This window comes from Phragmites australis, chromosome 17 (assembly GCF_958298935.1).
Source record: "Phragmites australis chromosome 17, lpPhrAust1.1, whole genome shotgun sequence".
NCBI classification, from domain to species: domain Eukaryota; kingdom Viridiplantae; phylum Streptophyta; class Magnoliopsida; order Poales; family Poaceae; genus Phragmites; species Phragmites australis.
In genome coordinates this window covers 25097222-25119036 of record NC_084937.1, presented here as the reverse complement: position 1 = coordinate 25119036, position 21815 = coordinate 25097222, and the positions used below count along the sequence as shown (strand labels likewise).

At 39.0% G+C, this 21815-nt stretch overlaps 1 protein-coding gene and 1 pseudogene across 1 annotated transcript; one reads left to right on the top strand and one right to left on the bottom strand.

Annotated features, from left to right (window-relative positions):
• Positions 1–990: 990 nt before the first annotated feature.
• LOC133897013 (sodium/hydrogen exchanger 6-like) lies at positions 991–6584 on the bottom strand (annotated as a pseudogene).
• A 7453-nt stretch (positions 6585–14037) lies between these two features.
• Positions 14038–17337, top strand: LOC133897664 (heat shock protein 81-1-like). Its single transcript, XM_062338459.1, has 3 exons — positions 14038–14263; positions 14493–14915; positions 15599–17337. The coding sequence occupies exons 1-3, from the start codon at positions 14138–14140 to the stop codon at positions 17150–17152; spliced, it is 2103 nt and encodes a 700-aa protein (XP_062194443.1). The 5' UTR covers positions 14038–14137; the 3' UTR covers positions 17153–17337.
• Positions 17338–21815: the final 4478 nt, after the last annotated feature.

Below are 21815 nucleotides of genomic sequence, written 5' to 3'. Positions count from 1 at the left end.
TGGGCGAGTACTTATGTGGTGGTGCGGTTCTGGAAGCTTCTACATGGGCCTAGAAGCCGGCGAGCGTAGGGAGTGGGGACGGGTCGCATTGACTAGTCGCCGCCGGTGGTTACCGTTTGGGCCTCGCGGGGGAAGTTTACGCGCGTGTTTGGGAAGGGGACGGGCCTTGCGTTCTTTGTGGCCCACCAAGCCCGGGGTTTCCATAATCCATTGCATTCTCTCTCTGGTAACAAAAAAGAAAACGGTAATAGGGGATTTCCATAACTTTACACTCTACAATAGGGTGCTTAGAGAATGTGCTTATAGTAATTTTTTTCTTAACTGCAGTAGCACAGGTGCTTAAGTAGAGAACAAGTTGCTTACTTAAGCACCACTGCATATATTAGTGCTAACAAGATAGTTAATTATATTTAAGTCCATGTAATATTTGTTTGAATTGAAAATTACAATTTTAAGCACCTGTAGTTCTTATTTATACTGAAAATTGTGATTTTTATGTAGGTACTTAACACTATCTTTTCTTAAACACCTAGCTATAAGCCCCTAGCATTGGCTGAAATGTTGAGAGGGTAGAAGATTAGTATGTGCCCCGTACAAATCTGATTTTGATGGTCCATTTGAAAGCAGGAAATTTTTAAGAGTGGATTTAAGAGAAGTTTCAGAGAAGATGGCTCAATTCACAAATATTTGAAAACATAAAATCGTGGTTTCTCAAACAAGGCCTCTAATATAGTCGGGTTCAGCATGACTTAGAAATCTGAATGATTTCGATTTCGAGGAACCTGTAACTTGCACAGGTACACAAGGCATAGCATCTGTACTCACAAAAATTTCAGTTGGAAGAAAGGGATCAGAACAAAATTTTGACATTCCTCGGGGAAGGAAGCAGGTTACCGAGTACATTCCACATAGGTTGATCTTTGCTTACATGATCCTATGTTGAAGTATCCTAATCTATGGCTGATATACTGCTACTTTCACCTTTGTCCACTACGAGAGATGATGTGTAAATTCGAGGAAGCTGGTCACTTCATATCTGCAGTCATTAATCATGCCCCTCTGAGTCTCTAGGCCCGTCAATGCTTTATCTGCAGTTACATCCAGACCTATAGTTAGTCTGCAAGGAACAGCTGAGCTAATATACACCGGCTTTGTAAATGCTGGAGTGCAAGTAATCGAAATAAAGTGATCAAATTATAATAAGAAAAAAAGAAAGAGATAAGGGCGTTTTCTCTTACCGGGATCAACCTCATTATCATCGTTATCGTCCCCATTTTGAGAGGTAAAAATGGGAGTAAGATAGTTTTTGTCCAATAAAGCAAAAGACGAAGTGCTGCAAAAGAGAAAGTACATCGGAGTGAGAAGAAGCTTTATTGCAGTAGATCAACACAATCAATTAAGAACAATGTGTAACCAACTTCTTTTAATACTAGTTTTTAACAATAAATAAAGGTTTTCAAGAAGCAAACAAAGAAGTGTAGCAATATAAATCAAATATGTTAATTAGTATGCCTTCTCCATAGCTCTCTGAGTTTCAATTTGAATTTGCTTGAAGTGGACGTTCCTTCATCACAATTGTGTCACACGTTGTCATCAGAATTCTCCTGCATTTTGCAAGATTATCGTTCATACCACACAAACCCCCATTAAGGCTCATGTGTTTGTCCATGAGCAGTGAAATATACAAGGATGAATGCAAGTTAAATACTCGAAGTGCATATGGTGGTCGGCAATATAATTGGTCCACTTTTAAGCACCAAAATAGACTAAACGACTCCATGGTGAATGGTGACTACAACCCCTGATATGCATTTGTAATTTTATATGCAAACAACAAGTAGGCTGCAATTCAGGAGACAACCATTCCAAAGAGTAAAGTGCTTGGAATGCAATGTGGGTATACATATTTCTTTGTAGTACCATTTGGCATTATGGTTAAAATGCACAGGAAAGAAACAAAATTGTGTTGTTAAAAAAAATCAAATGGCTCTACACAGAGAAACATGGTGATGAAACTTGACAACAGTAAAGTGTATACTTGTTACGACCTGCAAATATACTTACCTCGTACAGATGGTGATAATGATTGTTGTCCCCAACAACTTGTAGTGCTTCAAGCATTGTTCCAGTAGAGCCTCTAGTAAGAAGTACCTTGAATATTACCGTAAGAGAGTTATTTACAGCTTGTTTGTGATGCAAGTTTTTCACAAGAATTTTGCAAGAAGTCCACAAGAATCAATTCAATTCCTATAAGAATTGAGCTCGCATTCCAAACAATGCCTTTGGATGCTTTAGAATCGCAAAATCCCAAGCCATACCTCTAAAATCCTTTCCATATGAATATTCTTGATTCATATTGATATAATGCCGAAATAATCCAGCAACTTACAGTTAGAACAACAATAGACGTGGTAGAAGTGAAAATTGTCCTGCCGTGTCTATTAGGAAGATCATGAATAGACTGAAGAGCAAGGGCAAAAGCCATAGCTCCTCTAAGCCCTAATTTGAAAATATATGATGACATATTTTATGTCATCCATACCAATATACCAGAGTGCCAGCTGATATTGCCTAGGTCTTTGGCAATGGGGTGACCGTGCCAAATTCAGTATGTATGCACAAGAGAAGACATTTGAAGCCCTTCAAAACAAAAGGAGATGAGAAACTGATATTGTAACATAGCTAAGCAGGCTAAGCACATAAAGATAATGGAAAGCATTCTCCAAAAGCTCAGCGATCAAGTTGACACACATCCACGTCAAACAAATAAGGGGGGAAATAGTTCAGTTTGCCAAATGATACCTTGCAAGTAATATGAAGATCTGCATGCCATTGATAAACAAAAGATTAAGGAAATAACCGAAATAGCAACATATTTCATTGATAATGTTAAGAGTAGAGGTTGATAGTCTAATCAAACAGAAGGTACAATTGAGAAAAATATGAATCCAATATGTGACCAGCTTTGATGTTTTATTGCAATATCGAATCCCATGTATATGAACCTGCATAGAAGCACAGCCAATTCTTCATCTAGGGTTGTTTGATTATGCAAGTTGGATTACAATCAAACTTACACAAAAGCTTCTGCTAGTGATGAAAGAAGACGGAAAAGGCGAGCAGTAAAAAACTGAGAATCTTCTTATAAGTTATAGAACATGTATCTCTTCATTACCTGGAAGAAAAATTCTTCTAGTAAGCATCTTTGAGGGTTTACAATTCAGTAAGTTAAAATTGGTTACTGAACTTGAATTTTGTAAGTTACATACTCAAAAGATAAACATAAGCATTTTCCAAAAATCAATAATCAAGTTGAGCTTAGAAAGTACAGAACAAGACCCAAGGCAACATTATCAAAGTTGAACTTACAATCCCAGTGAAGAGAATAGAAACAATGCCAGATAGACCAATGCCTTCAGTTAGCATGTACCTAACACAAATGCCAATAGCTAATAGAAACATTCAAATGAAACATCAAACTAACCGAAGTTCAAAGAAGGCTTACGATAAGTAAGGGAAAAGCACAAACAAGCAACTCTCCAGATTGTGAAGGCTGAAAATAATATGAAATTTAGTTGCCTATGTGATGAGCTCCAGTTTTGGAGAAATTATATGTGGCGGATTTTACTTACTTCTCAGTGCCCAGTGCTGCATACTTGAAGAGGTTTAACCGAATTAAGGAGTAACAGGTTGAGATGTGAGTGGAAAAAAAAAGTCCAAAAAATAATTTGTGTTGTGCAAGAAGCTTTTCTTGACAAGATGATTTTTTACCCAAAAAAAGTGTAAAAAGTTACATATTTTTTTGTGATCTAAAAAAGTTACAGATTTAGCTATGCACATAGCTGTCAACCCTGTTTGGGGGAGCTTCTTCAATTTTTTACCAAAAAAGGCAAATCTCTCAATAAGTGTCAGCATGACTGTTTAAACAGATTATGAAAGAAGCCAAAGCTCCCTCACAACATTAACCACCTTTCTCGTTGGAGTTGCATTTTTCTGGTCTAAAACACATCAAGTAAGGGGACAAAATAAATGAAAAAAAGAAACATGAGTATATTAATGTGTGCCTAGTGTTCACCAAACAAACGGGGACAAGAAAGAAAGATATGCTTGTCTAGAATTATGGAACAGCACGGTACATATACTCCGAAAGAGCCATAACAATTAACAATATTAAATGGCAGATAGTTTATGAAAGTCAAAATCTTTTACCTTCTCCTTTTAAACCTGAAAAAAGATTCTCATGGCATATGCAGAAAGGATCCTAACTTCTTAGATAGTTAGATCACCCCGCATAAATATTCTAATTCTGGAGTAAATGGCAGCAAAATGGAGATAGATTTCATTGCATCAGTGCTACTTAAAGGTATACCGAGTTACACTCAAACAACAGAAAAGCCTGGATGGCATCCCGTTGTGTGCTAGGCTATGACTATGATATGTAACAGTTTCAATTATCCTCGGCATTACACTGGTTAACATTGGCATTGGCTATTGAATAGGAATAATCGGTTGCACCACTGACCTAAACTCACATGAATCACATTAGCAAAGCTACAACAGCTTTCTCACAAAAAAAAAGGAGAAATGTGTGTTTCTTTTATTTTGATGAGTAATCAGATTTCTTTCATGGAGTACAAGTTTAAGGATATGAGAGCAAAAATGAGTCCAACACCAATGCCTACATGAAAAAAGGTTATTAAAATATCAAATGTGCAACAATATATAAATGCCTGTAGGCAAGCATAAGGAAATTCAAGAGAAAATAATTTGATTAAGACAAAAAAGATTATAGGCTGTTGGGATTTTGATCTAATTTGATTCACCTAGGAAATACCTGATGACATTGATCCGACAAAGTTCTCAAGAAACCTCAAAATAACAAGAAAAAAGTTTTGATCAGAAGAATTCGTCCTCATAGAAACCAAAGTCCTGAAAGGTAAAGATATTCAAAATAGGATTCCTCATAACACAAAAGTAGTTCAGCAATCACACCCTCACATGTACAATGATATAGCCACCTTAATTGTCAGACCATAGGTGGGAAATGAGAATTATGTAAGCATTAGTAGAAATAATTTAAACAAAGGGTTATAAGGAAAAGTTTATGCATACAACATCATTTAGAAATGATTCTCCCAAAACCAGTGCATAAAAATTTGTATCAGTGCCAAGTTCCTGCAAATCCATTAATAGTATGTAATTGTTTCTTTCAAGACAGAAGTAAACATGAACAATGTCTAACCATTTGTTTCAAAATAGCAGTAAAACATGCACACATAAACATATTAGTGTGAATATTTGAGAAGCGGTGGCAAAAACCTGAAATATAGATAAAACTATTACAGGATCAGTTGGTGACACAAGAGCATCGAACATCATATATTCAATTAGAGGCAACCTATATACAATGTACATTAACCCACCAAGGTAGCTTCCACAAGAAGTGCAAAACTTGGATTATTATTATTATTTATCAATAAGAAGAAACATAAGGGAATATGCATGGAGGCAATAGAAAATGGGTTCTTACACTAGAAGACCTATAACAATTGAGGCAATTAAGGTTCCCAGGATTGCGAATGTTATGATAGCACCAAAGTTTGAAAAAGAATGGCTTCTATGAAAAAAACGAACAATAATAGTATATTTAATTGCGACTGATACAAGACTAAGAAACTAAGGGGCCTAAAGAATTCAATACTTACTGGTGCTAAGCTGAATTCGGACTGAGTACGATGCAGTCAAGTAAAACATGACAAACTTCCCAAAAAGTAATTAAGAAACAAAATCAGAATATAAAGGATATAATATAATTGGAGGCAGTAAGAAGAGAAGGAAGAAGTCCTCTGAAAATTAAACCATCTCCTGAATTAGCAATGAAAGTAAACAAACATCAAATGTTGTTCAAAACTAACGATGATGATGCTTTGTGGAGACAATTTGGTTAACCAGAAGGAATAAGTACGAGATATAGTATATAGACCTGGTATTTTCTGAGTGTTTGATATGTTAGCTAGCCCTCCAACAATCATCCCTGACACAAGAAGATAGTAAATGATTTTTATTTTCTCAATAACATGGTGCAATCCTAAACACTTCAGTTTACCCCTAAAAACTTGTATAGAAGTTCATGATATAGGTGCAGAAAATCAATTACGGAAGAAAATAATTAGTTTCCTTTTAGGTTTTAGAATAATTAGTTTACTTTTAAGTTTTGGAATAGTTAGATTTTCATATTGATTAGAGTCTTTTTCTATCTATAAGCTTTCTTAGTTAGGACTTTTGGACCTCTATATAAAGAGAGGCATATTGTGTAATCGACAAGCAAGAAATAAACAAAGTAATGATCGGAACCTGCTATGCAGAACGATCTAGTTATCCTAGCTACCTGTTTTTGAATATTTGGTATCACGAGTCCTTGTTCCTGCGCCCTGTCTTCCACGTCGCCTCCACGCCGTCGCCGCTCAACCAGAACTTGCACCACGCCACCGCCGCTCCTACTCCCCTGCCAGCCCTACGCTGTCACCTGCCTGGCGTTGCCGCTCCACCAACTCCACATCGTCGCCAACCGTCGCCTGCTTCATGCCACCGTCGCTACCCTATTTCATCCAGCCACCGCTGCCAGCTTCACGCCGTTACCGCCGCTCTACTCCACTCATTATACAGCCAACCTGCACTTCTTATCATGGGTGACGACGCATACACCATAGAACTTCTCAGCAAGATGATGGAGAAACTTTTAGCAAAGGTTGAAACAATCGAGGCTCGTTAGGATGAATGGGAGAAAAATTCAGCATCTCAGGTTTGGCCTCTTCCACCACCTCGAGTACTGTCAAGGGCAAATCAGTAAGCTTAGATGATGATGGGTGTTCTCCTCGCTTTCATAAGCTTACCTTCCCCAACTTCAATGGGGAGGAAGATCTTTTGCCTTGGTTGAATTATTGTGAGCAATTCTTCCGTGGGCAACGGACACCGGAGAATGACAAGGTATGGCTAGCTTCTTATCATATGACTGTCGATGCTCAATAATGGCATATGCAGTTTGAACAGGATCATAGCGCAATGAAGTGGTTTGTTTTTTAGCATTACGTCAAATATGCGCTTCGGTCCTCCAATTTGCAACAATCCTTTGGGTGAGTTGGCTACTCTCATAAAGACGAATTCAGTGCATGAATATCAAAAGAAAATTTTGGCCCTTCTTTCTCGAATTACTCCATCTCTAGTTACCAATAAACAAGTCAACTTATTCACCGTGTGACTCAGAAAACCTCTTAGCACTGACTGTTAAGTTTGAGAATCCATCTGATCTTGAGAAAGCCATGAGTTTGGCACGAGCAAATGAACAACACCTTTGCATAAAGTCTGAAAACCCTTCTCTTCAATGCTATTCTCGCCCAACAGTAGCAACCATAAAAGCAACAACAAACACAGCACCACCAACAACAACGTCAACAACCTCAACAGTAGCAAGCCTGAGGTTCTCTCCAGTAGTCCATCATGAAGGTCAGCAAGGTCATCAATCCTCTCCACTTCCTCCAGTTCCTTCTCCCACCTCTACTGTTGGACAATGCATGCACTGCTTAACTACACATGAGATGGCTAATCGCCGCTATAGATTTTAATATTTAAGTCAAACAAACATGCTCATCATTTCAAGATCCGATAAAGATATAATTTAGATAAAAATAGCATATAAGACTTGAAGATACTAAATAAAAGATAAAATACCAATAATGATGTCCAAATTATATCTAAAACTAAAAGATCAACAAATGATCATTCACAAAGTTCAACAAATAAACTAAGTGAAGATTGAGCATATAAAGATATGAAGAAGTTTTAAACACGCTCAAAAACTTATCTCAAGTAAGTATATGAGTAATGATTCAAGCATTGAGATAACAAGCTTCCAAAAACTCTAAAAGAAAAGTTTTTTTTTTGAAGAAATCAATATTCCTAGCACACGAGTTAAATGAAATCTTTCACAAAGAAAGAAATCACTTGGAGGAAAAATTGAAATAATGATGATCAATAAGGGTTACCACTTGTATTACTACTAATTGTAAGAAAACAATGGTATAAGGAGATTTTACAAATCAGTAATTGCAACAAGGCATAGATCAACTTTCTTTCAAGAAACATTAGAAGAAAGATTTTAGAAATTAAACAGCATGCTTCAAATCATTCTTCACAAAATCAATTATTACAAGTAAACACATAAAATCCATTGTTGATTTGATCCGAATGCGAAATTATTCAAATTAAAAATCTTGAGATTAAATAGATCACTAGATAAATACCACGAATCTCAAGTTTCAATTTAAACAAAAAATGGATCAATTAATGGATTCTTGCAAAGATAAAATTTATATAAATTTGACATACTACACAGATGCTAGATGAACAATTATATTAATTTCAATTGGTATTGGTCAAATGTTCACACTTTATGGGTTTCAAGATGCACAAAGCATAATATTTTCCCATATTGTGATAATACATTAACTTCTCAAAAAAAAACTAAAATAGAATTTAATAAGATGAATGATATCAAATAAGGCTCCAAAACCCCAATCAATATATGAATTTGCAATGCATCCAATACATATTAGTTATATGACTTACACATACTAGTTAGCAAGGAAAACTAGATGCACTAGAAAGAAATTCATAGCACACTTAGCAAGCAATCAAGACATATATGGATATGAAATATAGACATGACATGATTGCAATGAAGTCTACACATGCTAGGATAGACACAAGCTCTAAATAAGCATAGATACACAAACTACACATGCAAAGAGCTAGAAACTTCAAAAATCCGGAGTTTTCGGATACAATCTGGAACTTCAGGATTCTGTAACACTCGGATATTCTGGACTGACCTGGAACATTCCAAAAAATATGTAGAATAATAAATCTAACACAATAAACAAGAATACGAATTTAAGGCATTGTGATAGAGAGTTACCTTTATGGAGTGACATTAGATAATAATAAAAATAATTCAACATAACTTGGCTCTTTTAATCAATTAGATAAATTTTCAAATAATTTAGCCAAGTCTTCAATGTCCTCCATTTCATCAAGAGAAACTATAGGATCATGTAAATTAAGTTCATCTCCTATAGCCATCACCAATTCCAAATTCTCTAGTGCTTCTTTTACCTTATATCTCACAAAGACACAAAAGGTAAAATTCACAAGAGATTGTAACTAAAGATTTTAGCAATTATCATCCATTTTTCAAATGTCACTTTAAACATCATTGATGAAATGGTCTCTTGGACATGAACTCTTGATCTTTCTTGATATTTTTCTCGATGACTCCTACAAGCATTCATTGTCTAGCCAAAGGATGTCATTGGTTCTTAATATTAGAACAATAATATTCATACTTTGCGTCCTTTCCACAAATGATGAGAAATACTATTTAAAAGGAAACTTAATAAGATATCTGCAGTATAATTCTTCTCAAGTCAGCCAAGTCTTCAATGCATCTTCATATACCTATTTAGCAATCCAAACACTTTGTGATACCCAAACCATATTTGATCCTTTGAAGTTAGTCACTGGATACTTAGGCACCTAAATGACCTTTACATTAACATAAGATGAACTAATCACCTTAGCAACACAAGCTCAATTCTTAGCCTCCTAAGCAAGTATTAATCATTATTGAAAGAGTTAGGCTTAAAAATATTACCCTTAGGATAATTTTTACCAATATATCCAATGGCCCAGCAAGTGTAGCAAATGTGATGCATGTCCTTGCTAGATGTCTTCTCATCTTGTTTCTTGCTTGCTTCCTTACCGGTGAGCCTCTTTCTTGATGATATAATACTTTCATTTTTCATGTAGGGGTATGATGCAACTTTATGTCCCTTCTCATTGCATCCATAACACCTTCTTTTGTTTTTTTCTTATTTTCTTCTTTGGAAGTGTGGTCTTTTCATCAACCTTGTTAGAACACATAGAGGTATAGCGTTTCATACTTGAAGCACTTGACATGAGTCATTTTCTTATCTTAGCTCTTGCTCATGTTATTCTCTTTCTTTTTCAAGGAGCAATCTCTCACATGGTGACTCTTCTTCTTGCACTTGAAGCGAGTGATAATAGCACTGATCTTCTTTTGATTTTGCCCCTTGATTTTGACATTGTTGAACTTATTCTTCTTGTTAGAATTGAGTCCAAGTCCACTTTTATTTCTTGAATGCACTTGATTCTTGAGCTTCTTATTTTTCCCTTACTACAAATATCACAAGTAATACTAGAGAAAACATTAGTTTTAGAGCAGCAAGGATTAGTAGGCAATTCATCATTGGATATAGAACTAATATCAAATGAATTACTAGAACTAGCACATGTCAAATTTATATTCGGCAAAGAAAATGTGCTAATGTTCACACGAGGTTCATAGGATTTTACCGTGATGATTATTACCTCATGAGCTATTTCTAGCATGGCATGATAATCTACAAGATCCTTATGAGTACACAAAAGCTTGTCATGACTTTCTTGTAGGCTCACATACTTGCTAGTAAACTTTTCAAGTTGAGCTCTTAGCTCAATATTTTCTTTCTCCAAAGATGCTACACAAGAATTAGAGTTAGTTGCACAAACATCATTAATAGGAGAAGTAGTGGATTTATACTTAGATAAAATGTTGCAATTAGAACATTATTTTTCTAAATCCACCGGAGACATAGCATCTAATTTATCAAACAAAAAAATATGCTTAACTTTAAGATCCCTATAAAGATTAGATAAAGAACTATGAGATTCTTGAAGTTCTTTATATTTCACAATTAAAGCTTTAAGTTACTTAATTTTTCCAATGAGAAATTCTTCTTACCTCTTAAGGCAATCCTCTAAGCTTTCCATGGCGGCTATGAGCTTGATCATTTTATACATATTCTTTTTGCTCAAATAATCAAACGAAAGTCCATCAATGACACTATCACTATCATCCTCACTTACCGGTTTCCTTTTACCTTTAGCCATAAAGCTCATGTGGGTGTTGGAATGAGGAGATGAACATCTTAGAGAGGTGGATGCTTCTACACCTAGGCTTTGTCGCTTATAGACTTCTATTTACTTTAAAAAGTTAGTCTCACAAATAGTAGTAGAAATATATGCATCGCTATGAGAATAAGTAAACATATCATCGTAATGAATAGACATTTTAGCACTGTCAGTCGTTGTTTGAGCATTGTTAGGGGAATGGAATCGGTGGGAAGACTATGGGCCTTAGGGCTTGGGCCGGAGAGAACTGGTGTCTACAATGTTTGGGACTTCAGGATTTTTTTTATTTTTCTATTTTAAATTTTCAAATGTAGTAATTTTAGACATCTGTTTAGAATAAATGAAAGGACAGTGATAGTTATTTTGGACCCTTGGTGGTCTTGGGGTTTGCTAAGTGATCTCGTGAGTTGTGATCTTATTTTGATGTTGTTCACGTAACCCCCACCGCCACAACTGGCTTGTATAAAATGACATTTTTATCTTTAATTGATCAACAAAGCTCGTACCCCTTTTGCCAAGAAAAAAACTAAACTCTATAAAATGCCTTCCACACCTGTTTATAAAAACGAGGATTGCAATAGGAGTTTCAATATCTAATTGAAGATTAAACTCTATGATAAGAATTTGGATCCTAAATTCCTCTTTAGCTATCGATTTGAAACAAGTATGTACTCTAGCCATGACTATCGGCCGTATTCCATCTTTTCGTTAACATTATTATTGCACGATATACCGTTTACTGTCTCTTTCAACATTTTTAGCCATTTTTCGAACCTGCTATTAGGATGCCAGAGATACGCAAATCCTCTATTTTTCCCTTTTCTTTTTTTTTTAAAACCCTGGGCTTGGTGGGCTACAAAGAACGCAAGGCCCATCCCCTTCCCAAACACGCATGTAAACTTCCCTGCACATGCCCATGAGGCCCACACTGTTCTTAATTGAATGTGTTGACCAATTGCAATAGAGTTTCTTCTCACTCCCATGTACTTTCTCTTTTGCAGCACTTCGTCTTTTGCTTTATTGGATAAAAACTATCTTACTCCCATTTTTACCTCTCAAAATGGGAACGATAACGATGATAATGAGGTTGATCCCGGTAAGAGAAATATGTATACCCACATTGCATTCCAAGCACTTTACTCTTTGGAATGGTCGTCTCCTGAATTGCAGCCTACTTGTTGTCTGCATATAAAATTACAAATGCATATCAGGGGTTGTAGTCACCATTCACCATGGAGTCGTTTAGTCTATTTTGGTGCTTAAAAGTGGACCAATTATATTGCCGACCACCATATGCACTTCGAGTATTTAACTTGCATTCATCCTTGTATATTTCACTGCTCATGGACAAACACATGAGCCTTAATGGGGGTTTGTGTGGTATGAACGATAATCTTGCAAAATGCAGGAGAATTCTGATGACAACGTGTGACACAATTGTGATGAAGGAACGTCCACTTCAAGCAAATTCAAATTGAAACTCAGAGAGCTATGGAGAAGGCATACTAATTAACATATTTGATTTATATTGCTACACTTCTTTGTTTGCTTCTTGAAAACCTTTATTTATTGTTAAAAACTAGTATTAAAAGAAGTTGGTTACACATTGTTCTTAATTGATTGTGTTGATCTACTGCAATAAAGCTTCTTCTCACTCCGATGTACTTTCTCTTTTGCAGCACTTCGTCTTTTGCTTTATTGGACAAAAACTATCTTACTCCCATTTTTACCTCTCAAAATGGGGACGATAACGATGATAATGAGGTTGATCCCGGTAAGAGAAAACGCCCTTATCTCTTTCTTTTTTTCTTATTATAATTTGATCACTTTATTTCGATTACTTGCACTCCAGCATTTACAAAGCCGGTGTATATTAGCTCAGCTGTTCCTTGCAGACTAACTATAGGTCTGGATGTAACTGCAGATAAAGCATTGACGGGCCTAGAGACTCAGAGGGGCATGATTAATGACTGCAGATATGAAGTGACCAGCTTCCTCGAATTTACACATCATCTCTCGTAGTGGACAAAGGTGAAAGTAGCAGTATATCAGCCATAGATTAGGATACTTCAACATAGGATCATGTAAGCAAAGATCAACCTATGTGGAATGTACTCGGTAACCTGCTTCCTTCCCCGAGGAATGTCAAAATTTTGTTCTGATCCCTTTCTTCCAACTGAAATTTTTGTGAGTACAGATGCTATGCCTTGTGTACCTGTGCAAGTTACAGGTTCCTCGAAATCGAAATCATTCAGATTTCTAAGTCATGCTGAACCCGACTATATTAGAGGCCTTGTTTGAGAAACCACGATTTTATGTTTTCAAATATTTGTGAATTGAGCCATCTTCTCTGAAACTTCTCTTAAATCCACTCTTAAAAATTTCCTGCTTTCAAATGGACCATCAAAATCAGATTTGTACGGGGCACATACTAATCTTCTACCCTCTCAACATTTCAGCCAATGCTAGGGGCTTATAGCTAGGTGTTTAAGAAAAGATAGTGTTAAGTACCTACATAAAAATCACAATTTTCAGTATAAATAAGAACTACAGGTGCTTAAAATTGTAATTTTCAATTCAAACAAATATTACATGGACTTAAATATAATTAACTATCTTGTTAGCACTAATATATGCAGTGGTGCTTAAGTAAGCAACTTGTTCTCTACTTAAGCACCTGTGCTACTGCAGTTAAGAAAAAAATTACTATAAGCACATTCTCTAAGCACCCTATTGTAGAGTGTAAAGTTATGGAAATCCCCTATTACCGTTTTCTTTTTTGTTACCAGAGAGAGAATGCAATGGATTATGGAAACCCCGGGCTTGGTGGGCCACAAAGAACGCAAGGCCCGTCCCCTTCCCAAACACGCGCGTAAACTTCCCCCGCGAGGCCCAAACGGTAACCACCGGCGGCGACTAGTCAATGCGACCCGTCCCCACTCCCTACGCTCGCCGGCTTCTAGGCCCATGTAGAAGCTTCCAGAACCGCACCACCACATAAGTACTCGCCCACCCCGAGCTTCGCAACGCCTCTCGATCCGAAAACCCCTCCCAACCCTAGCCGCCTCCTGCAAGCTTCTCCTCGCACAGAGCATAGCTCAGGGACGCCATGGCGACGGAGACGGAGACCTTCGCCTTCCAGGCCGAGATCAACCAGCTGCTCTCCCTCATCATCAACACCTTCTACTCCAACAAGGAGATCTTCCTCCGCGAGCTCATCTCGAACTCCTCCGATGTAAGCCCCCAAATCCATTTCTAACCATCCCCTCGCATCTCGAAATCTGTATGCACCTACGTGTTTTACTGTTTCACCCGTTGACTCGTAGATTTCGTTGTGATCTGAACACTGAGAGAGATGTAGACCTTTTGTTATTTGTTTGTCGAATCTATGCAGCTCGCGAATTCTGTTTCTGATCTGCGATTCTTCGATCTAACTGCTTCGGTTTTGGATGTGATCTCTTCAGGCGTTGGATAAGATCAGGTTCGAGAGCCTTACGGAGAAGAGCAAGCTCGATGCGCAGCCCGAGCTGTTCATCCACATTGTCCCTGACAAGGCGTCCAACACGCTCTCCATCATCGACAGCGGCATCGGCATGACCAAGTCCGACCTCGTCAACAACCTCGGGACCATCGCGCGGTCCGGGACCAAGGAATTCATGGAGGCCCTCGCTGCCGGCGCCGACGTGTCCATGATTGGGCAATTCGGTGTCGGGTTCTACTCCGCCTACCTTGTCGCTGAGAGGGTCGTTGTGACCACCAAGCACAACGATGACGAGCAGTATGTGTGGGAGTCCCAGGCCGGTGGGTCGTTCACCGTTACTCGTGACACGTCCGGGGAGCAGCTTGGCAGGGGTACTAAGATGACGCTCTACCTCAAGGACGACCAGGTATGCATATTCAGTCCAAGCTTGTTATTACGTGATCTGTTTCGCAGTGTGTTTTAGTCATGTGATCTCGAGATGTCTATGTTCTGCAACTGTGATCGAGTACATGACTTTTGTGCCATAGCTTGATTCATATAGATTCAGCACTCATAAATTGATCAACAATTATACTCGATTTAATCCACTTCAATTTGTCACGCTCGGATGGATCAGTCTTATGATAAGAGTGTTTGATGGTTGTTGTTTGTCTGGATGCTACTAAGCTCACTTGGTCTACCTGATTTAACTTTTTTGCTTGATCCTAGAAACTCTTATTTACTAAAAATAAGTTGTGTTACTGCCTTCTGTAGTTACAGTAATCCATGCACCGTGCTGAATTAGACATGTTACATGTTACCATACAGAGAACCACAGATTTTTTGAGCTGAGCGAATAGTTTCTTTCGTTTTGGTTTTGATATATGCATTTATTCCATCTGTTCATACTGTTGCCCAAATAGTCAAACATGCATGTAGTGTATGCTACTTATTTTTAGATTCCACTATGAATTATATGCTTGCATTCTCCTGCCAATTGCCATCATAGAATTAGTAATGCTTTGTTTGGTGATCTAAGGAATTGTAATTTGCGTTCATATAAGCCCTGCTGTTGTTGCTTTAGCTGATCCTTGAACTGTTGACTTGCAGCTGGAATACCTCGAGGAGCGTCGCCTCAAGGATCTGGTCAAGAAGCACTCTGAGTTCATCAGTTACCCTATCTCCCTGTGGACTGAGAAGACAACCGAGAAGGAAATTTCTGATGATGAAGATGAGGAAGAGAAAAAGGATACTGAGGAGGGCAAGGTTGAGGATGTTGACGAGGAGAAGGAAGAGAAGGAAAAGAAGAAGAAGAAGATAAAGGAAGTTTCTCACGAGTGGTCCTTGCTCAACAAGCAGAAGCCCATCTGGATGAGGAAGCCAGAAGAGATTACAAAGGAAGAGTATGCTGCCTTCTACAAGAGCTTGACAAATGACTGGGAGGAACATCTGGCTGTCAAGCACTTCTCTGTGGAGGGTCAGCTGGAGTTCAAGGCCGTCCTCTTTGTTCCCAAGAGGGCCCCCTTTGACCTCTTTGACACCAGGAAGAAGGCTAACAACATCAAGCTCTATGTGCGCCGCGTGTTCATCATGGACAACTGCGAGGAGCTGATCCCCGAGTGGCTGAGCTTCGTGAAGGGCATTGTTGACTCAGAGGACCTTCCCCTCAACATCTCCCGTGAGACGCTCCAGCAGAACAAGATCCTGAAGGTTATCCGCAAGAACCTTGTCAAGAAATGTGTTGAGCTCTTCTTTGAGATTGCCGAGAACAAGGAGGACTACAACAAGTTCTACGAGGCCTTCTCCAAGAACCTGAAGCTTGGCATCCACGAGGACTCCCAGAACAGGAACAAGCTGGCTGAGCTCCTGAGGTACCACTCGACCAAGAGTGGTGATGAGTTGACGAGCCTCAAGGACTATGTGACCAGGATGAAGGAGGGGCAGAACGACATCCACTACATCACTGGTGAGAGCAAGAAGGCCGTTGAGAACTCCCCCTTCCTTGAGAAGCTGAAGAAAAGGGGCTATGAGGTTCTCTACATGGTTGATGCCATTGATGAGTATGCTGTTGGTCAGCTCAAGGATTTTGAGGGCAAGAAGCTTGTCTCTGCCACCAAGGAAGGTCTGAAGCTTGATGAGAGCGAGGATGAGAAGAAGAAGCAGGAGGAGCTGAAGGAGAAGTTCGAGGGTCTGTGCAAGGTCATCAAGGAGGTGCTTGGCGACAAGGTTGAGAAGGTGGTGGTCTCTGACCGTGTTGTGGACTCCCCGTGCTGCCTCGTCACCGGCGAGTACGGCTGGACCGCCAACATGGAGAGGATCATGAAGGCGCAGGCCCTGAGGGACTCGAGCATGGCCGGCTACATGTCGAGCAAGAAGACGATGGAGATCAACCCGGAGAACGCCATCATGGACGAGCTCCGCAAGCGCGCTGAGGCCGACAAGAACGACAAGTCCGTCAAGGACCTCGTGATGCTGCTCTTCGAGACCGCCCTCCTCACCTCCGGCTTCAGCCTCGACGACCCCAACACCTTCGGCACCAGGATCCACCGCATGCTTAAGCTTGGCCTGAGCATCGACGAGGATGAGCCTGCTGCTGAGGCCGACGCAGACATGCCGCCGCTGGAGGACGACGCCGGCGAGAGCAAGATGGAGGAGGTTGACTAAGTTTTTGATGCATCCAGTTTACCTGTCGGTAGCATATCTGACTACTGTTCGATGTTTTTGGATCGTTATTGGTTTTCGTCTTGTTCAGCTAGCCGGGCAATGAGTGTGGTTAAGCTGTTACGTTACCTTGTCGAACAGTTTGTCGTTATTATTTGTAATGGTAGATGTTTCTATGTTCTGTTTTATCTTTGTGCCTCCCAAATCTGTTACTTTTTAATCAGTTTTATTAGTTTGACGTAGTTATTCTTTTCCATGTCTATCGATCTTCGTATTTAATCGTATATGCGTTTGTTCTACTATAGGCAGCAAGGGGTCAATGGTTATTCTGCGTGGACGTTGCGTTTTAATTTGGTGCGGAGCTAAACGCCCGTGAAAACTTAGAAACAAATCAACTACCATAATTGGGGTTGTTTGGATCTCACGGTTTAAGAAAACCAGATATCTTTAAACCGATTTTTAGCCTAAGAACCTGTAAATCCTTGTTCGGATAGTCCAAGATCTAAAACTGTATATCTAAAACTGAGTTCTCCGTACAACCAGAAAAGGTGTGTTTTGTGAAAATCGACCATCCATGGGTTTCAACAAAGGGCGTTTTCACAGTTTACGATCGCGATGTGCAACAAAGCGCTATTTTCTCGCTGCTACGCGCACACGTCTTTTCTTTCACAATCCATGATCGATCTCACCATCGACGGACGACGATAACGGCGACTAACTGTTGGCGATTGTATCCTCAACCCCTACAAAGAGGTGCGAGTTCTCCTTTCTAGACATGTTCTTCTCTTTTCTTTCTCTGCTACTCTCCTCTCGACTCACAGGTTGTCTTCGTTTGTTTCTCCCAAACGCTGAACATGTGAATTGTGATTGAAAGTACAGGAAGGAGCAGATTGACACACATCTCATTCTTCGATTTGCTCTCAGGTTCGAGCTTACGCCGAGAAGCAGGTGGAGTAGGAGGGCAGAGACACGTTCCTTACTGTCTCTTCCCCTCCGGCAAGCATTTATCCTCCGCCAACTCCTAATCCTAGGAGGGGATGCGCGTTGGCTACGATCCCAGCAAGCAAGTCGCTTTAGTTTACAGGTTTATCTTCAGGCCTAGAAGCTTTGTGAGTCACTTGTGTTTGACGTTAGCAAGAAATAGATAAGGATGCGCGTGTACATGTTTCACTGAAATTCAGTTAAGATTGCCTACAGCTAAAGGGGAGATGTGAAACATTCAGAACATAGAATATGCTTTGATCATGCACATGGGAATTTCATGTAATTGAAAATTTTGTACGTTTGTGCTTGACTCTTCTTGTTGTTCTTGCTTCACTGCTTGTTGAAGCTACTACGAATATGTCTTATGAACCGCTAACCAATAGATTAAGTGAATTTTAGTGATGTGCTCGCTTCCAGCAGAATGATTAGTTCAGCTTTTCTTTTCTGAGGTAGCCATAGCAGGAAACCTTGAGGTGGTTTTCAGTTACAATTCAAATGCTTTTCCCAGAAAGCATATTTTCAGAGAAAAGGACATGGTGAGATATATGCTTTGTTATGGACTTTCCACTGTGCCTTTTGAATTGCTATGAAACAATGTCCATAATGCTTGCTTTTAGATAGTGTCCATACCTCTGGGAGATGTGTTATAGAGCATGAATAAATTGGAGCCATTAGAGTATGCAAGATTTTCTGAAATACCTATAAATTTATATGATGTCATAATTTACATGTTGAACTGAGACCCTATTTCTTTTCCGCTTCTGCTTCTGCTGCTGCCAGAAGCTAAAACAAATGGAGTTCTAGAGAAGTGGCTCCTGAGGAAAACGAACTAAAGCTGAGACGTTTTTCTGAGAAGCTATGTGCTGAAAAGCTAAAAATTTGTTATAGAAGCCAATAATATATTTTCAAAAATAGCTTTTCAGATAAGCTAAAAACACAGTTTTTCAGAAAAGACTAAAACAGAAGCCCAAACAAACAAGCCTTGAAGATGTTATTAGCTTCTGAATTTTCGTTCTGCAGGAAAAGAAAACAGAAGAAATAAGTATAGCAACACATATTATAGCATTTAATGACATGTATAATTTCAGATATAGCATTGCATTTTGATAAATAGTACTACTGCGATCATCATCTTATTCAGGTGCAGAGACGCATAGTAGTTTGGTGTGTGTGTGTGTTAAGTAGAACTAGGTGTTGACTATTTTTTTCTTTAAGCTGTAGGCAGTCTTCTTTAAGTAGTAGAGATATCTTTGCCATGCTGAATTGAGCTTCATTTCACATACTGCTATTCAATTATGCTGCTATGGATAGCCTGTTCTGTCAGCTGTAGTTTCTTCTATTGGCCAAGGAAAGAAACAATCTTTCATGCTTTTATCAATAGCTTCATTAGAGAAATGATAGTTCCCTGTGTTAATATTATGCATCAGATTGCCCTGTTATACAGTAGAAGTAAATGAACTTACAACACTATCAACAATTCTCACACAAGCTTCATTCAAGGAAAGAACAGGGGGAGTAGAGAAGGGATGTGCGCCTCTTGAGTGATGTGGCTAATATTTGCAGTAGTGTTACTATTCATTCATTTACACGAAATTGTTCGGGTTTGGTGCAATGAAAATGGTATCTTAATAGTACGTCTGTACTGATCTTCCTCTCATTTTGGCTTTAGACCCTGATACGCAACTGTAATAAGGAACTCATTGGAACTGTTGTATAGTATTAGAGATCTTGGGACAAATGATGTGGTTAACTTCTTTGTTGCATTGTTTTTACATTAGTGCTCTCTCTTGGTTTGTTCTTCACACTCTGTGTGAAGTTAGAACAGCAAGTCACATCTCTCAGTCCTTTATTTATTTTTGGTGCAGAATTGAGGAAAGGAGAAGCTAATGAAGAATTGGAAAGCAGGAATGCTCGAGACAAGAAAGCATCAACAATGAAGCACTAGAATGCTTCATATTTTATTTGACTCTTCATGAACTGAATCAATGTTGTAGTTTTGACTTGAGTTTTGATGAACCGAGTCGAATTTGTAGCACACAACTGGGTCGAGGTTGTATTCATGTTTATGTTCTTTAATGCATGACATTATTGATCTATAGTATGTGTTTTGCTTTCCACAACATCAGATTTGATCTCATCAGTGTTGTAAGTTATAGGAAAAATATTATATTCGTGTGGGTTAATAATTAGAAATTATTGCAATGTAAGGGCACCTTACTATCATGTTTATTACGAAATGATTGAAAATATTGCTATAATATATGTTATATTTAACTAAAGTATATTTGCATACTATATTTTTTTCCAAGTGATATATACGATTGTAATAGTAAGGCATGCGTTCGAAATATTTAGATACTGCAACACACGATTATTGTACTAGTAAGCAAATAATTCGTTCTTGCCACTTGTTACTTGTTAACTTGGACGAGAGCGTCGCTGCAGAACACTTGGCCAACAACGATTTCTTCTGTTCGAGGCTTTTCCCGTCCATGCTAACCGCCAGTTCTTTGGCCTTGTCATTTGACTAATAGGAAGTTACAAAGTAAGATTTCGCATATATGTTTAAAAGGAAAAGAATGGTGATTAAGCACTAAGCCACTAAGCGAATGAAGAACAGCCCTATAACTATGAACTAGACGGTGAGGGTGTACTCCGTCCTCGATGTAAGGCTTCGCCTCCTTTAAGATTTCAGCAGCAAGAAGCACTGCTGCGGTAGTCCCATCACCAACATCAGTTCACATGACTGCAGGAAAAAGAATTCTGCGTTACCTGAAACATACAGTCCAAACTGGACTTGAGATCAAGCGTTCATCCTCCATGCTGGTCAGCGTCTTTTCAGATGCAGACTGGGTGAGCTGCATCGATGATGATCGGCGGTCAATTTATGGTTTTATGATTTATTTTGGCTCAAATATTGTCTCATGGAGCTTACGGAAATAAGCAACGGTGTCTCGCTCTAGTATAGAATCGGAGTATAAAGCACTTGCTAATGCGACTATAGAAGTGGTGATAATTTAAGGGCAACTTACTTTTCGGTGAATCCAATGTTTCATGCTCAGATAAAACATATTAAAATTGATTTTTATTTTGTGTAAGAACAGGTGGCGTACAAACCTTAGATATTCAGATAATCTCTTCTTCAGATCAGGTTGCAGAGACCAAATTTCTTCCTTTGTCAACATTCACACGACTAAGGCACAATCTCAACGTTTTGGCTTTGCCTGGATGAAATTGAGGGAGGGTGTTAAGATTAGTTGTAATATGATCCTATGTAATCTAGTAGATACAGATAACTCGATATCTAGATGCAATTGTAACCGGCATGATTGCAATATAAAGCAATAGCCGTATCTGTACCCGACTAACAACCTATTGCCGGTGGTTGTCGATGATGTTGTCGGCGCCGTCACTGGAGATGGTGGTGCCACCCTCTGCACGCACGCATGGAGACTCGGAGTCCTGAGACTTAGGGTCGTCGACGACGGTCTTGATGATGGAGTGGACGATGTCGTTGGTGCCATCATTGGAGATGGTGACACCGGCCTTGCGACTTGGCGTTGCCAATGACGGTCTTGATGGCGGGGTGGACAATGTTGGCGCCGCCATCGTCAGGGATGGTGGTGCCGGCCTCTGCACGCATGCATGGAGACTCAAAGTCCTGCGAGTAGAGTCGTCAACG